An 18,854-nucleotide genomic window follows, 5' to 3' on the forward strand; every position below is an offset into this window, starting at 1 on the left:
CGCCCACTTCCTTCTGGTAAATGCTATCTTTCAGAGGCAAAACACTAGTGTGAATCTCTCTGCCGAACCATATGTTTTCCTGTTCACTTCACACAAGTAGATGCTCTGTCTATAACCTTGATGTTTGCAGTCCAACTCAAAAAAACATGCTTTCCAGATGGTATTTCTTACCAGTGACGAGAAAATCTTGACTGCCATTGACTGCAATGGATGGCATATCCATTTTAACGGTGGGTTTCTTAACCTACTAACCCAGCTGGTATCACTGGTTCTGGTTTGATATAGCAAAACAGATGCTTGGAATGGTTTATTTATATCAAAAGTGATTGGAAAATTGTGCATTAAAATGCAAATGTTCCAGCATTTGTTCTGATTTTCCGCCTCGACCAAAATAACATGACACCAAAAAGACATGCAAATAAAGAGTGGGGGGCGGGGGGATCATTCATAATATGACATCTAAAATGACAAGTACAAATCTCCCCAAGGCTTTCTGTTATCATTTAATGTTCTGCGTTCATATAAACTAAAATAACTTGTCACCATAGCTACCGCCCGCTAATCCTTGCTGAATGCTCAAGAAGGATGAACATCTCTCGGTATTGTCCCGTGATTGACAGAACACATATTATGAGATTCAGTAGCAAAAGCTCCTTTACAGTTGATTTCTCCAGTGACATTGCTCTGTTTGCCAATTTGCATGGCATCAAGATGCACATCCATCTCAAGGAGGCTCTGCAAGTTACATTTTATTGTAGTTTTCTTGCTGTAGGAAGCTTTTGTGAGCACCATTTTTTTAAACCTATCCTAAAAGTTGTTCAAATCACTCAACAATGGAGTAAATTATAGATAAATACATTTTAACCTTATGTTGTTGTTGTCCTTTTTACACCAGCTAAAATCCTGTCACATGTTCAAATGGAGGGAAGAAATATGGAGAAATATGAGTTTATAACTTTATTTTAAAAAGCAGTCATTTTGATAATTATTGAAGAAAAGGGTCTTTGTCATCCCGCAGCTCCCCGATAGGTGTGGAAAACTGGGCTGACTTTCTAAAAGGTGTGTTAGGGCACTCAACTGCACTTACGCCCTGTAAAACAACACAAAAGAAATACCTTTAAATTCTAAAATCCACTTTAATTCTGATTATTTGTGGACTCTGGTTAGAAATGGTTGCAGACGTGCAAAATAAATGGGAGGAATAATATGGCTTCTTGTCTTTCAAATAATTATTTTTCACCCTGGTACCCTGGTACTACACATTTTACAACTCCAAACTTTACCTTTCAGAGAAACTATCCCAAATAATAAATGTGTGAAAATATATTCCAGTGACAAATATGACCTACCTGGACCCGCTGAAAATTTTCACTCCAATAGCTGATGGCCTGCTCTGTTGTATAATCATGAAGCTGGAAATGGATATAATAAAAGAAAAATCAGTCTTAGACAAAAAATAAAAACTGCATGTGCATGACATGGTTTCAATCAACCCAATTTATATTACAAAGTATAACATTGAATTATCCATAGCAATCAATTAGTTTTACTATTGTATCCTTTTGCCATTGACAGTCATAGACTAAAAAAAAAATTAAAAAGGATTCCAAGATACATACACGGTTGTTTTTACTAGGTTGGGGTACAAATCCCTCAACTCTAAAATCTCTCTGGGTTACAGATGAATACTTCTGTTGGGGAAGAGGAGGATTCCGTTCTGCATGAATCTTGTCTCTGTGAATACACCATCGGACAATTACTGCATAATTTATGTGTGAAAATACAAGTATTTTCAGTTTAGGGAAATTATTCTCATCTTTGATCACTTGTGATGTGACGCTGAGGTGAAAATGTAATAAACGGGCTGGACTTTTTTTTAATGTTTCTCACATAAAAATGTTCTGTATTCCTTCTTGGATGGAGTTGAGTTTAGACGAGTTGTTCTCTCAAGAGCAAAATAAATAGAGCAATAACAAAAATAAGTATAACAATGCGTCATGAAAGATCCTTGGTCAGTTATTCCCTGAGTGATGAGGTGGTTATTGAATGTTCCAATACACTTGATTTAAATTACAAAAGGACCACTAAAACTGCAACTGCAATTTGAATAACTACCTGATTATTTGGCCAATTCGTCGTTCCAAAAGCTCCGTCCTGAGACCTGAAATAGGAAGCATACATTTTTTTTATGTGGTCTAACGATTGCAAGGATTTACTTAAAATAATGATGTCAAACTGGTGGCCCGTGGGCCAAATCAGTCCTGTGTCATGTTTTCCGCCCAAATAAAATGTATTTCAAATTGCCTTGTTTGTCAATTATTTTGGTATTTTTACAATGTGCCCCTCGAGAACGATGTCTTTAGCACCCCTGCTTTTGACAGTGCACATACCCTGCAGCCTCACCCCTGCACTCTTCGGAGGGACAAATGCTGCTTTCAGGGTGGTCATGCTTTCCATTTTAGCTCCAGTATTCATAGTGAGGATTCCTCTGTGTCCACGTCTCAGGATTTCGGCCCTTGTTTGTTTGGGCTTCAAAAATGTGACATTTGGAAGAAGAGAAAAATACATTAACCATGAATTACTAAATTGCAAATGGACATCTTGATCTTGATTGAGGTCATGATTATCATCAGTGGTTTGATATTAGGGTCATTTGCAGTGAATATGTTACCTATTCCAAAAAAAGTAAGACAGAAAAAAATATTTTGTTGATGATGAATAGTGATTCACAACATTGGAATAATTATAAATGGTTATAATTTAATTTGACATGGATTTTCCTGAATTCATTCATTGCATATATTCAGTAAAATAAAATATATTTGCTCATCTATCTCTGCCAGCAACATTTTGTAAAAATGCAGTAGGTGCATGTCATGTTAAACAAGATAATTTTCTTTTCTTTATTAATTCTCAAACACTCACCTCTTGTGGACGCTCATTTTGTTGATTTTCGGACCCTTTTTTGTCACACATTTCTGCAAATGTCGTCCACTAGATCATCTAATCCGATATTTTAAAAAGTGTGAATGAACATCGAAGTTTCAAACCGAAAGTGCGTTCGAGTCACCACGACGAGGGCGTCTCCATGGTAACCGCATAAACATACAGAAGTTGAAACCTTTGAAGATATCCACGATGTGGCTGAATTTGACGTCATATCATTCGTTCATACTTTGAATAGCTGAGGGTAAAAGTGATATTTTTAACATGTTGTAACGTCTGAGTTTAATTTTAAGTCTAGTCAGTGTGTCTACTTTTTATTGCCCTGAATAATTTGATAGTTTCCAGATTTTCATCACATTCTATTTTACTCATTCATTTATCTCTATAATTGATCATAGTTCCAAGTTGGAATGTTTGCTATCACTTAAAACATGTTTCCATGCAATTGTTTATTATTGAAATACTTTTGATATTTTATTTGGTTTTAACACTAATATAAATAACTCATTGCCAGCCAATCACAGTAAGAAATTGGACATTTAATGTCGTCAATGGCCAATAAGTTAATGTCAGCAAACTATAATGTTCATTCCATGTACAGTATATTATATCTCCATCCATGTTGTACACCTCAGAGAAATGAACCTAATTAGAAGTAATATATGTATTGATTATATACAGAATGGAGGGGATGGTTGTCCCCTATAGATAATTAATGGGTAATCATCAAGCTTACATTCCTTTAGCTGCCCACAGAGCAAGTTTGCGAGTATGTGATTCCACTAATACATAGCTTTGTCCCCCAGGATGCAATTAGAGGAGGCGTTAGTGGGTGGGTGCACGCTCCTGCCAATTGACCACCTGTTTGACATCCAATTATATCCAATCATTGATCCAGCCAATCTTCATTTGAACAGCAGGATTCAACTCAAGCATGTGTTTTCTAGAGAAAAAATGCTTTGTTTTTAAAGAGCTGAGATGTTTTCAGCCACCTTTATAAATGCGCTTTTTGTACCGTCCATTTGATTAGAATAATTACTATTAAAATTCCTTCAGAATTGTACGTATTGAATATGTAGCAAACTAATGAAACTGGCTGCTGATATGTCACATGATGTTCATATTTAAATCAGTAGCAGTGAATTGGTTATTCATAAAAACAAAAGTAATTTGGTAATTAGGATGCAAAAAAACAATGACATGAGATTAATCATAATGAATTGTTTTCACGTCAGTTAGCTAAATGTGATTAACCATATTCTCTATACTGTGAATTTAAAAGTATTGACTACTACACATTTATTTCAAATTCTCTACTTTATTAAGAAAATAATAGACTATTACCTCAATGTTCTCCTACTATAATGTAGATATCTAATCCATTTGAATCATAAACCCAGATAAGATTGTCAAATCTCAACCCCATTGAAATAACACAATCCTGTTGTTCTACCTTCACTTCCAATCCATTTCCCATCACATCCCCTCGGTCTTTATTCAAAACGATGCTGCTAAATATAACACCCCGGTCTTGTTACAGTGGATATAAGACTCAATGAAAACCACAGAGCCGGTTGCTTCGACTCTGCAGCAGAGTTTTGACTGTCAGGCGGCCAGTATGTCTGGAACAGGCTGCCAGCTCGGCATGAAAGAGCACTCACAACTTGAAAAACTTCATTGGGCTTAGCACAGCTTTTCAGGTGTTCACGGTGTGCATGAATTTTGGCTGAAAAGTTAAATCATTCATTGGCTGCAATTGACTGTAATAGACGCCCAATCTATTTGGAATGGTATGGCCATTAGGGAATTATTAATCAATACCAGGGGTCCTGTGTGAAATTTGTTTGATATTAGTGTCATTCATTAGCAGTGACTATTAAATATTGCAAAAAAAAAGGGATCTAACGTCTGTGGCCGTCAATGGCAGTGAAAAATAATAATGCAATGCTAGCTATCCCAATTAAAATAGAACTGAGTTAAAGACAAATGTTGATCTTTTAATTCATATATGCACATTGAAAACATTTTTTTACCAATGTATGGCAAAAAAACTTAAAAATTCACATTTTGTATTGTCCAAGTGTACCTAATAAAGCCACACAGTACTACACTCCTGACTGGGTTTTTGTGATTAAAATCTGAATGAAATATATTGAAACAAGACGAGAAATTCCTTCCTTAGCAACCATTGACATCAAGGTCTACACCCAGAAGTCAGGGTGCTTAATCTGGCCTGTGTGGGCAAGGCTGTACGCAATCTGCTCAACAACTGGTCACTATGGAAACACGAACATCGGCAAAGATTCAGACCCGGTCGCTTTCTTTTAGACAGTAAAAAGGAGGAGTGATTCAGACACTTCCGATGGATTTTTCTAGACCAACCATTACATCCGTATGACTCCGTTGAATAACACACATTAACTGTGTTTAAATAGTCCCATTGACATCGTCATAGAGGCTATTATTATGCTTGCATGTCATTGGGAATGTAGATTGGGTATGCCTGTATTGCATCATCACTTTTTGCCACTTTGTCAAAGTGACTATTCCATGCCAACGGATCCCTGTTCATCTTTCTTAGCTTTACTTTAATCTTTTCCTGACCTTGCCCAACTCACTACAGCTCCCATTACCAACTGGAGCTTCCGAATAAATGCTGAGAGCAGTTTTGGGCTTTCATCTTCTCACTCTTCTGAGTTTTGCCATTTTCCATCATTACCGAGACATGTTTGTGAGTCTGCACGTGCCCAAATCAGTGTTTAATTCTTGCCTATGATATCTATAGAAACACAAATGGATCATAAAAAAAACACAGATAACGTGATTAACAAAGTCTAGTTTGGATTTGGGAGTACTAAGAAATAAAGTACCAATGCTGGGTAATATTGATATTGATAATAATATTTCAAGCTTTATTTTTCTTATGTATTGACTCATTATATTCCTCCCATGTGCTTATTATATAGCCACCAAACAAATATAGCGTGACCTTTATGCAGCCCAATTAGTAGCATAAAATAAGGAGGTGGAAAAAAGATGTTTTGTCAATGACAGATCGTATTTAAAAATGGAATAAACATCTCTCTTATGGACAATATTTCTCTCTTTCATTTCCGATGCATAGAAAACTGTCAGTTTAACACTATAGGGCTTCTAAGGATTATATAAAAACTTAGATAAAAAAGAAAAAGCATCAGTTGGCCTACCGGCATTACTCTAATTACAAGCTATTATCGATCAAGCCAATCTATGCTAAAGTACTTGTATGTTCACTACCTTGATTAAAACCTTTGCTTCCCACTCGCAATAGATCCTTTTTAATCATTTCAAGTGTCACTAACTATTATCCTTGAACAAAAAAACAGAACCTTATTTTTTATACTATACATATTTTGTATTGAATCTTTCCTTAATGACAAATAAAGTTATTCTTCAGTAACATGTCAACTTATGTTCATGCAGAATGACAACGTAAAATCATTCTATTTTCCTACAGCCCAGAATATTTTGCTTCTCTCATCAAAATGCAAATGTATTTATTATTATGCATGTGCATGTGTGAACGGGTCCTACAAACCATCTGGCTTCAATAATTGGGGGGAAAATATTTCGAAGCGACTTTCATAATGTCAGATTGGTGAAAAGATTTTCCTTTTGGAAACATCTCCCAACTTTTCAACCCCGACAAAGACACACTTCAACAATCATTTGCCACCTTCTCCCACTAATCCTACTAACAAAATAATAGCGAGCAATGAGTTAAGACGATAAACCATAATGTGGTTCACGGGTGGTTAATCCAAGTCCATTATTTTAAAAGCCAGCCATTTTGGATTAGTCTACTCACTTGCACTTACTTAAAGATTTCCTGCCGTTTCGTTATTAACGGTCCAACTTCATCCGCCAAAAGACTTTAATTAACTTGTAAGAGGACAACAGTCTTGACCGCCACAAAATGTTTTAATGCCGTCAACTAATTTCCTCAACACAACGGGACAACCTTTGATGACGTTAAGGATTAAAAGCCAAGTGGACAATCCAATGGACCAAATGCTATAAAACCCCGGGTTGATGTCAAAACAAGACATCAAGACATCTGTCCTCCGAATCCAAGCATCCACCATGCGACAGTCCGTCATCTGCGTGATCTTCTCCGCTGCGCTCCTGCTGCACTCTACCCTGGCTGAAGACAGCTCCTTAGAGCAAGATACTTTGGCCTCTTGGCTGAGCGAGGAGGTGACGGACCTCAACAGCGTCCAGGCCGATACCTTCGCCAACGGCAAAACGAGAGGGCAGAAGGTCATCGTCGTGGCTGATCCGAGTCTTTGGAGCGAGCTGCGAGCTCTCCGCAATGGACTGCCGCTCTTCAAGCGACGGGCCGATGACAACGGACAGGTCGCGGAGCACAAAAACGGCGGCCAGGAGATGAACATCCCCATCCTGAGGCGGGACACCATGAGATGCATGGTGGGACGCGTGTACCGGCCATGCTGGGAAGTCTAAGACACTTTACCGCTTTTACTGCTTTGTGCTGGCTTGTAATGTATTCCGGAATATGAAATCCATGCTCAATAGATCCAGATTAAAAAATATTGTATTCTGATTTGTGCTTGTTTTAATGTATCATGTTGATGGGGCTTTGGTTTGTGCATTCTCATTGGTGCAAGGTGAACAAGAAAAGGTTTTTGAAGTGAAAAGAAGAAAATTGTTTACAGTATATTGCTGTACACATTGCGTATATTTCATCTTCTTTCAATGGGTAACCAAAAGAACTGCATTTTACAAATACTAAATGTGTATGATATTTTCGTATACTATTATAGAAATGAATTTTAATTAGCAAAAGCCACCAAACAAAAAATAATTCATTCTGTCAATACTTTCTTTTGTTTTGGGAACGCAATTACAGCAAGGACATCAGCACGCTTAATTAAAAAATGTGCATAATACAATATATAGGTATTCAAAGTGAATCATTAATAGTGAGACCACAAATATGAGTGAAAAATAAATGAATGACTGCAAACTAACGCAGAGTATAATAAGATACAGGGTAAAGAATGACTGTCAATCAGAAGAAAGATACAAAAGGTGATAAAATATTGACATTTTAACAGCCTTAGAATAAGTGAAGTGATTCATCGTGAAACATGGACAGAGTCAAATGAGGTGGACGAGTGGACAAGTTTAATGATGTTCAATTTACTTAAAAGTGAACTGCCCCCACCATCTGTCTCAAGCAATAAAGTGTGTCCATAATTATTGTAGCATTTAGTGCTGGGACAATGACTGGCACTCACAAGATGAAATTTGATTCTAAAACCCAATTAGAGCCTTCCCATCTTTTTTGTGTCCTCTTGCAAGATAAATCTAATAAAAAGGCTCAAACGCTTGCATGGCATCTGGCGCCAGAGGGGTTGCCGATGTGTATTACTAATTGAATCCTTAGTAGGTTTAAATGTTCAGCGCGTTGAGAATCACCCAAGAAGGTAACAATATCACCAATAGAAAATATTTTGAAATAATCACCTAAATGTACACAACAGTTCCATGTATTGCTTTATTATAATTATTATTTGACATGATGTACATACAATTTATGGAGAACATTTAAAAATAGACTGGATTTGACAAGACTAACATTTTGTGTGACTTTATCCAATTCTGTATTAGTGTTCCTCAACCATCTGATAGGAATGGAAGCTCCTCTCACCCTTTTTTATCATTTTTATGTTTTTTTTAGCACTTTTTCTCTTCTTGTGATAAATGGAGTTGATTTTCCACTAAGTTTTTTTAGTGGTTGTGCTTCATATAGTCCAGCTAAACTTCCCAGAAATGACCCAGAAGTAATTCCAGCAGGAGAGCAGAAATACTTCACACTACATTGACAACATCCATGGCTATCTTTTTGTGATTTTAAGGGAAGGCATGCAACTCAATTTCCCATACAAGGTGGTCTATGTGATTTAAAAAAAATCCTTTATGTATTTATTGATGATGCAAGAAATAACATTGCTTTAACAATTGAGCATCATTTCAGATTTCCCTAACTTTTCACACAGCATGTTAATATTTATACAGGCCTTATCAGTCAGAGTAGTATATTTATTAAATGATTTTCATTTTAAACTCATGTTTAAATACATTTCATAAATTGGGGTTTTAAAATGACCAGCGTCCTTACAGACTTTGGTTAAGCTATGAATCATGACCATGAGTTCATCATCTAGTCCCAGGTGTCCTTAGTTGGTTCAACTGGGAAAAAAAGTGACATCATCCTAATGCGCCCCCTTCTTTCTTCCCCTTCTGCCTCTAATGGAGGGTCAGGGGCTGCAGATGGGGGAAACAGGGGCATTTTAATAATTAAGGCACTTGGCCTGCAATGTTTGCTGTGACATTCACCCTAAGTGCATTAGTATAACCATCCGGGAGAAAACCAGGCTTTATTGACCAATATAATCAATACCGGTGATTCTGCTGCTTGTTAAGCCGTCACGTGGCCGATAAACTGCAAAATGTCCGTAAATCCCACGGAAAAATGAATGAAAAATAGGTTTAAAGAGACATGGTTGATGGTTGATTCTGAGCCATTTCATTTTTTCCCAGTTAGGAACATTTTTAAAAGAGTCTCTTTCTTTTATGCTGTTGGTGAAGAGCAATTATCAATACGAGGAATTATGTAATCAGGTAGAAAAGACAGGCCTAAAAAGCTGACGATTTTAATGGGCTAAAATCTCTATAAGCCAGTAAATTCTGTGTTATTTTAGTACCACTAATAAAGATGGCCATTATTATCAGGAACCTATTAAAGTGCCTCTCTTACTCTCTATTTGGGGGTGAATAAAAGAAATATAATTGCTTTCTTAAAAAATTAACATGCAGGAAGCACGACACGAGCCATTTCTATTAAAATAATTTGTTATAATATAATCCATACTGTCATTTGGGGAAATGCAACTTCTGAAGATGTATAGGATGTTTTCTTTGAGTATTTAAAAAAAAAAAAATACTCTTGACCAAAAAATGTAATCACTCATATCTTTGATAACCTAAAAAAAAAATAAGCAAGACCTTAAGGGACCTCTCAAGAACTCAATTTTTTTTTTTTTTAATAATCTATATTATAAGTGGGTTGACAAATTGAGTTGGGTAATGCAACTAAAGTAACTGACAAATGATTTGAGAAGAAATGTCAGTACAGGCTTGCAGGACCGACCTAGATTTAAACCCAGATCACCCACTGTGAGGCCGACATTGTAACCACTCATACACCGGGCCACCCTTCCTCAACTATTAAAAATCTAATTAGCATTGAAATTAAATAGAATATCCATTTGTATCCAATAGGTGATGGACCAGCCATTTCCATTAAAAACTTGAAAAAGATTGGACCACCGGTAGATGCAAGTAATAAACATCACAGATATAGATGTACTGGCCAAATGACACATGTTGATTTACGACGTGTCAACGTCTTCCGTCCCCCCTCCTCCAAAACATGCTAGGATTTATCACCACTCAGGATTCACGTCTGCCCGGCGGTCTGACTTGGCTGCTCAGGTCAGATTACAACGCATTGACGGAAGATACTGCCTCACTGGAGGACTCTTCATTACATTCACCTATCAGAAAAAAAGCTAATATTCTTGATACTATCATAGTTAAAAACTGTGCAATTATTATTAACAATAAAAATGTATTTTGAAATTATCTGTATATCCAAAAGTAGTGTTGTAGCAATACTAGTTCCAGTCTATAAAATGATGCCAATCATGTACTATTACCATTCAGTTATTTTCATAAAGCTCGCAGGGGTGCTTGAAACACCCCGTCTAACTATGGGTAGTAGAAAAAGAACAAACATTTTTTAACTCCTTGTCTACATTTAACAGTGTTTGACGTCCAATCCATTTGAAGTGACCGGATTTGGACTGAAATGAAAACAGATTTGCAGCCAATGGGATTTATGAGTACCTTGCATGGGTTGAAAATTAATAATAAATGTTAAATTAAATTTATTGTACTTTGCAAGGAGAAGCAGGAGCAAAACATCTCGATTCTGCTTACCGTGCAATCCTCCTTTCAACGTGCTTAACAATGTCATTCCTTTCAGACAGTTTGACAAATGTTGGTTTAACCTTCATGTTCAAGTCTACTTGCGCCTGGCGAATAAACCCAAACATGAAAAGCTTAAGTGGTCTCCAGAAAAGCCCACTTCCAGCACTTTGCCTGTAATATGTCAGAATAGGTTCTTTGTTTCCCCTCAAGACACTATTTTTATTTTTTTTTAAATTCATGTTCCAAAAGTTTAGAAGGCACATTACATTGACGTGAAAATCTATACCCCCTAGAAATAAATGCCCCTATGTTTATTCATGCCATGCTGGACTCAAGATCAGCTCCACAAGACCTAAATTCCATTTTGCTTTCTGCCAACATATTAGCACCCCGCCAAAACAAAAACAGAAACCAAACTGCTGGTTTGTTTGACTTTGTCATTCTTAAATTAAGATGCACAGAAATGATGGACCGGATTATTCACTCCTTGTGAACATTTTATTTGTTAGAAGGCTTAGACAAATTCGAGCCATGTTTAGACTGGGAAGAAGATTCAAAATGTTCAAGACTGATCTCAGACAATCTCTAACTTGCTGGAATTTTGCGAAGTTTCAGGCCAAGGTTTTTATTCTTGGTGGACCTCAGTGCTGACGAGCAAATACTTGCAATTTAGCCTCAATGTGTAAAGGGGATAAAATGTCTGAGCAAGGGATAAAGAAGAAGACTATGGTAATATTGCATTATATACAGCGGAAATGCAAAGTTACCTGTTTCAGAAACATAAATAGCACATGCACATGTCCAGGAAACTGCAAATGTGTGGATTTGAACTCCAGCTAAAGATGATTCTCTTGTAAACTGATATGTCTGAACAGCCATGATCTCAGTGTCCAAGTATGTTTTTTTTTTTTTTGTATTATCTGTGCGCTTGAAAGCCTTGCTTGTCAGGAAAACGAAAACAAATGATGCATCCCACAGGAACACAACAGTGCACTTGAGTGGTTTAAGGAAAACAAAATGGGGCATTATTTCTCATTCATTTACTTTTGAAATATTTCAGCCAAAGTACTTTATTTTTTAATTTTGCCTTTTTGGCCATTGAATGTGTTGTCATTGTGCCAATATTGCATATCAATGGTGCAAAGCCTGCTAAAGACTAAAAGGTTATTTTCAAAGTTCCCACAAACCATTAGACAAGTGCTTCAGGGAGCAATGGCCTTGTGAACCTGATGAACAGTGACTTAGCTCATGTAATACACAGCAGGTGTTCCTGCCCATATAGGGTCCTTGGGGAATGGTAAAATGGATTGGGACCAAATGTTACTTCCAGGGTCTCAGGGAAATGAAGACAAAGGAACTAGTGTATCTTCAAATGGCTTTAAATGTCTGGCTTGGTGCAGCATCATTGCCTTTCAAATGCAAAAAAATCAGGAGTGCAATTGCTAAAAACTGAAATGATGCACAGGTTAACTTTGCCTTTATTAAGCAACCTTTCTTCACAAGTATTTACAATAATATACCTAGGTTGAAGTGCTGAGCGGAGTTCTTTAAATTTACACAAAGGGGATTAAAAAAAAAGATTAGTTCTACAATAATAGAAAACCCCATTGCAACTTGGTTCAAATTGCAAAAATATACCAAGTATGCCCTCTGCTGGCAGAAAATAAGTTAAGATTGAACACTATATTCATCTATCTAAGAACAGCTCCCAAAGAGTAAAACAAGAACCATGAAACAATATTTTGGTCAAAAACATTTATTTTAAACGCATTTAAGAATGAAACAACTGAAACTTCGCTGTACATATACACAGCAAAACCATGACGAATCATTGAATATAAAAACATACAAGTCTTTCTTAGTTGCACAGTGCAAGTATTTCAAAGATGAAATGTAGGTTAACTAATGTAACCAAATGACACTTGTGCATTTTTAAAAGCAGCGTAAAAGTGATTAAAATTGGGAAAAGAAAAAAAATTCAACAAACATTCAAACCTGTACAAAGATAAACAAATTCATATATCACTGAGTGACTTGCTTAGCTAAATCTGTCACAATAGAAGAGTTGAGCTGTGAGATAGTTGCAATTCTCATTTGTTTTGAACTGGAATACTTTCCTTTCACAGCCTGTAAAAACAATTAAAATCAGTGCATTGTACTTCAAGTCAGAGTATAGATTAATATGACGATTTTCTTACCATATGTTTCGTTTTTCCTGTATTAACCTTCACAATATTATTTGCAATGTGAGCCATGACAGGAACCAAACTATCCAAGGTGTAGGTCATGTAGTGCTGCAAGGTAGCATCCTAAAACAAGATAAATTAAAAATGTGACCAAGATGCCAAATTTTAAAAAGACATGGTCTAATCAAGCAACACTTACCCATTCACCTGCATCCACGAGTTTAAGTGCAAGAGCCAAAGCAGCACTGGCTACTTTAGAAGGTGGAATATGAACCATTTCGTAGTCGACCATGGTCAGCTCAAGCAAATACTTGGCCAGGGTGTGTTGCTCTGCAGTAACCTTTATGGAAAAAAAAAGGACAGTTTAAAGTTTGAATCAAGCAGATGAAGCGAGATGACGTTTTAGAAACAAACTTCATGAATTTTTGAAGCCCGTCTTAGGAACTGTAGTGGAAGAGGTCGGCCAAGTTGGAATTTCAGCACCCGCAGGATTGTCATTTCCATCTCTCTGATTTGAGCAGTGGTGTAAGCCTTGTCTGTCACAAAGGCAAAGTCTGAAATCTCAGGTGGATACATCTCCTCGTACTTTGAGGCCAGGAACATGGCAGTCACACCAACAAGTTGCAGCTCTTTCTTGCTAACTGGGTTAACCTATGGAAGTTAAAAGATTGCATTTAGAATTTAATGAGTCAACCACTTAATAATTGACTTACCTGAAGAAAGCGATCAATTAATCCCACAGTCATGTACATGGTTTCCTGAAGCAGGCGGAACTTCACGCTCACTTGGACAAGCCAGTCAATAAGAATGGCACGCATATTACCAGTCACCTCCTGGTCTTTGAGATAATTGGCTTGAACACTTTGCTCAGCCTGAAGACAAGGAAAAAAATGTCTCAACACTGGTGAGGAAGGCTATGTACTCAAATGTGGTTCATAGCATTCAATCTCACCTCAAGCTGACGCATGTACTTGTAAATATCTTTGACAAATTCACTACAGAGCATAGGGTTGTCATGGTCATCTGCATCCACATCCCTGACAGCAGTTTCCAGAATGACATCAGAAAATGCCTGACACAAATCAGCTGGCTCACACCCTGAAGTCTCCATTGGTGTTGGGGATACGGGGACAGGCACCACCTAAAATAAATGATTTTGTTTAGGATCAGGTTGAATGCAAACTATTTTTGATGAAAGCGTACCTCAACCTCAGGAACATTTTTGGGTTTAGTCTTTTCAGTCACAACAGGAACCTTTGTCTTCTTAACCTGGGCTTTTGCTACCACCTATGGAGAATACCACCAAGAAATTCAGAGATTTTAGAGCCAACATAGCAATCGCCATGATATGTAGGAGAAACTGATTTTAACTGATGGAAATCAACTGAAACAAACGTGCATGCAAGAGAATTTTGGAAACTGATAGCATTTGATAAAATGGCTGCAGGGCTTAATCATAGGAACTAAAGAGGCTAGATCTATGCTTTGGTTCTTAGTAGGGATTGAAGTATTTCTCAATATAAAGACATTACCTTCTTTTGGGGCTCTTGCTTCACTGGAACATTACCGATTTCATCGAGGGCGACTCGAGTCTTGAGTGTAGGCCCAGTGACGGACGAAGTTTTGCCAGCAGGGCCAGTACGGGTGGAGGCCAGGCGGTTCTGAAAAGAAACACGTTTAAAACCGTTTTTGCTGCAGGATCTCCAGGCAAACGCGACTTTAAATGAATAGCAAGCATAGGGCAGAATCTATATCAAAGTTCAGGCGAAAAGTTTAGCATTCAGGCTACATCATAGACACGCCAAAAGAAATCTAAAAACATCCATGATCAGTTGTAAAGTACTTACTCTTGTCACACGAAAAGCCATGTTTAAAAACTTGTTGCTGGATACAGAGTTCTGAATAGGTACGTTTAACTGCGATGCGCTAGTACCAAGTGCTCAGACTAAGGAAACTGCTGGTCTTGGTTTAAATCCTCGCGCACTGGAAGCCAATTGGCTGAATTGAAATGTAGGCACGGCTGATTGGTTGAGCGAATATGCGCTTAATTGTTCTGCACATTTACAAAACCGTAATTATTCTGCTTGCATTTAAATGTTCTGAAACAACACTCAAATCTGAGGTTAAAACTTTCAACATTTCCATGACTAAAAAGGATTCAAACAAAGAAAAAGAAGAAAAAAAATATATAGGAGGATTATCATTTAATCCCACTCCATGTCAAAAGGTGGCAGTAATTCTCCACGAGTTGTTTTCCCGCCACTCAGATTAATTTGTCGAAGAAGAAAAAAGGAGGAGGAGGAGGAGGAGGAGGAAGAAGAAGAAGAAGAAGAAGTAGAAGAAGAAGAAGAAGAAGTAGAAGAAGTAGAAGAAGAAGAAGAAGAAGAAGAAGTAGAAGTAGTAGAAGAAGAAGAAGAAGTAGAAGAAGTAGAAGAAGAAGAAGAAGAAGAAGAAGAAGAAGAAGAAGAAGAAGTAGAAGAAGTAGTAGAAGAAGAAGAAGAAGAAGAAGAAGAAGTAGAAGAAGTAGTAGAAGAAGAAAAAGAAGTAGAAGAAGTAGAAGAAGAAGAAGAAGAAGAAGAAGAAGAAGAAGAAGAAGAAGAAGTAGAATTAGCAACACCATATACACAGTAGGACGCTAGCGACGCTACAGGGAGTTAAAATCCTTCCTCCATCAAACGAATTCAGCTACAAACGTTAAATAGACGACCCTAGTTGTGTTCTTCAAATTCAATTAATTAATTTGATCTGAAAAAGTCAACTATCTGGCGTGAGAGGTAAGTAACTTTATGAGAGAGCAGACCGACTGTTTAGAGAAACTTACACATAACATAGGCAACTGGTGTCGTTGGTGAATACCTGATCATATTTTCAATTTTATTGTCAAGGAATGATTCAAAAACAATTCGTTAAAATGGTCGTTTTGTTAGTTTAGCGATGTTCTTTCAAGCAAAAGGGGAAAAAGGAACAGAAAGCACCGTCAAAGTGGGGTACATGCTTCTATATTTTATCTACCAGACATAAAAAAGGGTCAACATATATTTAATCTAGACGTCTTAGGTCCTATATATTAGGTACTATATCCCTCCATTATCATGTTGGAAGGTGACATGTATCCAAACGCGAAATCAGTAAATGTTTGTTTGCCAGACATTAGCGTGCTAGCATGACTCAGTGGATTTCTTCCAGTTACACGACTGTGGCCTGCTTCTATTTTAAAGGAATCGGCCGTTTTTTTGCCAACGTCTTGTGTTCATAAACTCATTCGAGGATAACCAGTTGCATAGTAGCACAAATATGTTTATTTTTGGCCTTGTATTAAGGTTGCGTTTAAAGTTTTTAGGGTAGGAATACTTGCTGGATTACCAGCCTTTGTCTTGATTGTGCAAACATGCTGCTATTGATTTAGATTTGGCTTCGTTTTGTATGATAAACCCACCGTGTAGCCTTAATAGATAACGAGTACATTCTTGTTGTGATGTAAAGAGGTTCTTTTTTTCCCCTTAGCATCTCGTGATATGAGATCTCACGAGGGGAACTCTTGGCACGTGTTTGTAATTTTTTTTTTGAAGGGTATAATGTGTGTGCATCGACTACATCGCCAAAAGTATTTGTTTAAGTTACATTTAATTAAGACTGTCCATACCATAGCATAAACAATTTATCCAAAGTTTAGAGCAGGGAACTGTCCAAAATTAGGTGCTGAAGCATTAGTCACTGGAACTCTTTGACTCATTCGACACCTGCAAACATATTAAAGAGCCTTGTTTTTTAGATCTACTGTAAACCAACTCAAATTTCAAGTTTTTGTTTGTTTGTCTCCAGGTCAGTGCAATAGACATCACTATGGCTCAGGAGACCAATCAGAGCCCTGCTCCTATGCTCTGTGCGAATGGCTGTGGTTTCTATGGAAACCCCAGGACTAATGGCATGTGCTCTGTTTGCCACAAGGAACACCTGTCAAGGCAGAACAATGGTGGTGTCGGTACCTTCAATGTTGTGGGTAAGACCTACTGTGTCTTTTTGTGTGTGTGTGTGTGTGTGTGTGTGTGTGTGTGTGTGTGTGTGTGTACATACTCATGGGGAGAGGGGCATACCATTTCATGCCTGGTGCCCTAACCTGATATGAACCTGTCTTTATTTTTAATAGCAGAGACTTAATTTAAAGGTTATATTAATTGAATGCTATTTTGGCTTATGTTAGTCGTCCAAAAAAATGGAATATATCATAACATAATTTTCCAAATTCTCTATTTTGGAATTGAACTACATGAACACCTGATTTGGAGTCAGTTACCAGGAAAGAGCTATGCTGTAACAAATATGACAAACTTCCTTTTAGCTCTGTTTCCTTCCGGCTATATCAGACGAATCCAATCAAATCTGGTTGAGAGATCAACATTTGGCTTTGTTGTGTAAGTGTTTTGTCATGCATCTCTTCCATCAGGCAGCAGCGGTGGCCCCATGGCGGAGGCTTCAGCAATCCAGAGGTTAGAGGCTACATTGAATAATGCTGCAGCAGCAGCGGCAGCCGTGGCTGCAGCCGAAGTTGCTGCTGAAGTTGCTGCTGAAGCCGCAGTGTCGGAAACTCTCGGGTAAGCTCCTTTCTCAAGAAAGCTGAGATTCTTTAACTGCTAACTTCTTTGATTGCATCTTTTCTGGGAACCTATCATAGCTTTTCATCGCATATTTCCCTTGTACTGCAGTGCCATGTCAGCAACATGTTCTGTAACACAAAAGATGGCGGAGATGAGTATCTCGCCTGAGAAAGGCACATTGGGGTGTAAAGCAGAACTTGCAGAGCCTGGTGGGTATATTAGTTTGATCCTCTGCCCCACCCTCATTCTTTAACCATTTTCCATTTACTATACACAAGTGGATCGTGTACTTGAGAAATGATAGTTGTCCTTTTTATTGCGCATTCGCAGTGGCTGATCAGATCACAGGCGCGGCCTGTCAGGCCTCCACTGCTGGCAGTGAAGAGTCCCGAGACTCCGAGCCTCCCAAACCCAAGAAGAACCGTTGTTTTATGTGCCGCAAAAAAGTTGGCCTTACAGGTGAGTTAAATTTGAAATGGAGAACCCGTTATACTGATTTTAGTGGTCTTCCCAAGTTGGGTCTATTCACCAGTCCCATCTCTTTCTGGAGGCGTTGTTCTTTCCCAGGCTTACCTCGTCTCGTTGCGCTGTTTCAGGTTTTGATTGCCGGTGCGGGAACATGTTCTGTGGCTTTCACCGTTACTCGGACCAGCACAACTGTCCTTACGACTACAAAGCTGAAGCCGTGGCCAAAATTCGTAAAGATAACCCCGTGGTTGTTGCGGACAAGATTCAAAGAATATGAGGCGGACTTTGATTTCTTGGAACGACCGGCTTTACACAAAATGGACTTGAGCCCCACCGTCTCTAATGGACCCCAACATCCAGTAATGGATGTCTTTTTTCTGTTGATCTCTCTTTCCAGATATCATTCTTTGTATAGTTTTTATTTTTAGAATGTTCTAGTGAGCCGAAGGAAGGTGGTTCCATATCTATTATGGTATCCATCTGTTTTCTATACTGCTGTTCCTGTGTTGCTCTTGATGGAGAAAGTGTTTTTTTTTTTTTTATATAGAGCAGTTGAAGGTTGTCGGGTGGCCATTGTGAGGCTCCATTAAGATAGATGGAC

General features: G+C 37.8%; 4 protein-coding genes across 4 annotated transcripts; 2 read left to right on the forward strand and 2 right to left on the reverse strand.

Moving 5' to 3' along the window:
* Positions 1–942: 942 nt before the first annotated feature.
* On the reverse strand, positions 943–3,082 carry spag8 (sperm associated antigen 8). Its single transcript, XM_077737739.1, has 6 exons — positions 2,926–3,082; positions 2,391–2,529; positions 2,116–2,161; positions 1,620–1,734; positions 1,350–1,412; positions 943–1,090 (listed from the first exon to the last, which is right to left on the reverse strand). The coding sequence occupies exons 1-6, from the start codon at positions 2,974–2,976 to the stop codon at positions 986–988; spliced, it is 519 nt and encodes a 172-aa protein (XP_077593865.1). The 5' UTR covers positions 2,977–3,082; the 3' UTR covers positions 943–985.
* A 3,972-nt stretch (positions 3,083–7,054) lies between these two features.
* On the forward strand, positions 7,055–7,549 carry pmchl (pro-melanin-concentrating hormone, like). Its single transcript, XM_077737589.1, has one exon. It carries the CDS (start codon positions 7,069–7,071, stop codon positions 7,447–7,449), a length of 381 nt encoding a protein of 126 aa, XP_077593715.1. The 5' UTR covers positions 7,055–7,068; the 3' UTR covers positions 7,450–7,549.
* Positions 7,550–12,744: 5,195 nt separating this feature from the next.
* On the reverse strand, positions 12,745–15,169 carry ccnb1 (cyclin B1). Its single transcript, XM_077737287.1, has 9 exons — positions 15,038–15,169; positions 14,723–14,851; positions 14,394–14,477; positions 14,143–14,331; positions 13,904–14,062; positions 13,605–13,841; positions 13,390–13,530; positions 13,203–13,313; positions 12,745–13,131 (listed from the first exon to the last, which is right to left on the reverse strand). Exons 1-9 carry the CDS (start codon positions 15,056–15,058, stop codon positions 13,027–13,029), a joined length of 1,176 nt encoding a protein of 391 aa, XP_077593413.1. The 5' UTR covers positions 15,059–15,169; the 3' UTR covers positions 12,745–13,026.
* Positions 15,170–15,767: 598 nt separating this feature from the next.
* On the forward strand, positions 15,768–18,787 carry LOC144210568 (AN1-type zinc finger protein 5-like). Its single transcript, XM_077737288.1, has 6 exons — positions 15,768–15,964; positions 17,013–17,190; positions 17,635–17,782; positions 17,894–17,994; positions 18,116–18,244; positions 18,382–18,787. Exons 2-6 carry the CDS (start codon positions 17,034–17,036, stop codon positions 18,528–18,530), a joined length of 684 nt encoding a protein of 227 aa, XP_077593414.1. The 5' UTR covers positions 15,768–15,964; positions 17,013–17,033; the 3' UTR covers positions 18,531–18,787.
* Positions 18,788–18,854: the final 67 nt, after the last annotated feature.

The sequence above is a fragment of the Stigmatopora nigra genome, chromosome 17, assembly GCF_051989575.1.
Source record: "Stigmatopora nigra isolate UIUO_SnigA chromosome 17, RoL_Snig_1.1, whole genome shotgun sequence".
In the NCBI taxonomy this organism is placed as follows: Eukaryota; Metazoa; Chordata; class Actinopteri; order Syngnathiformes; family Syngnathidae; genus Stigmatopora; species Stigmatopora nigra.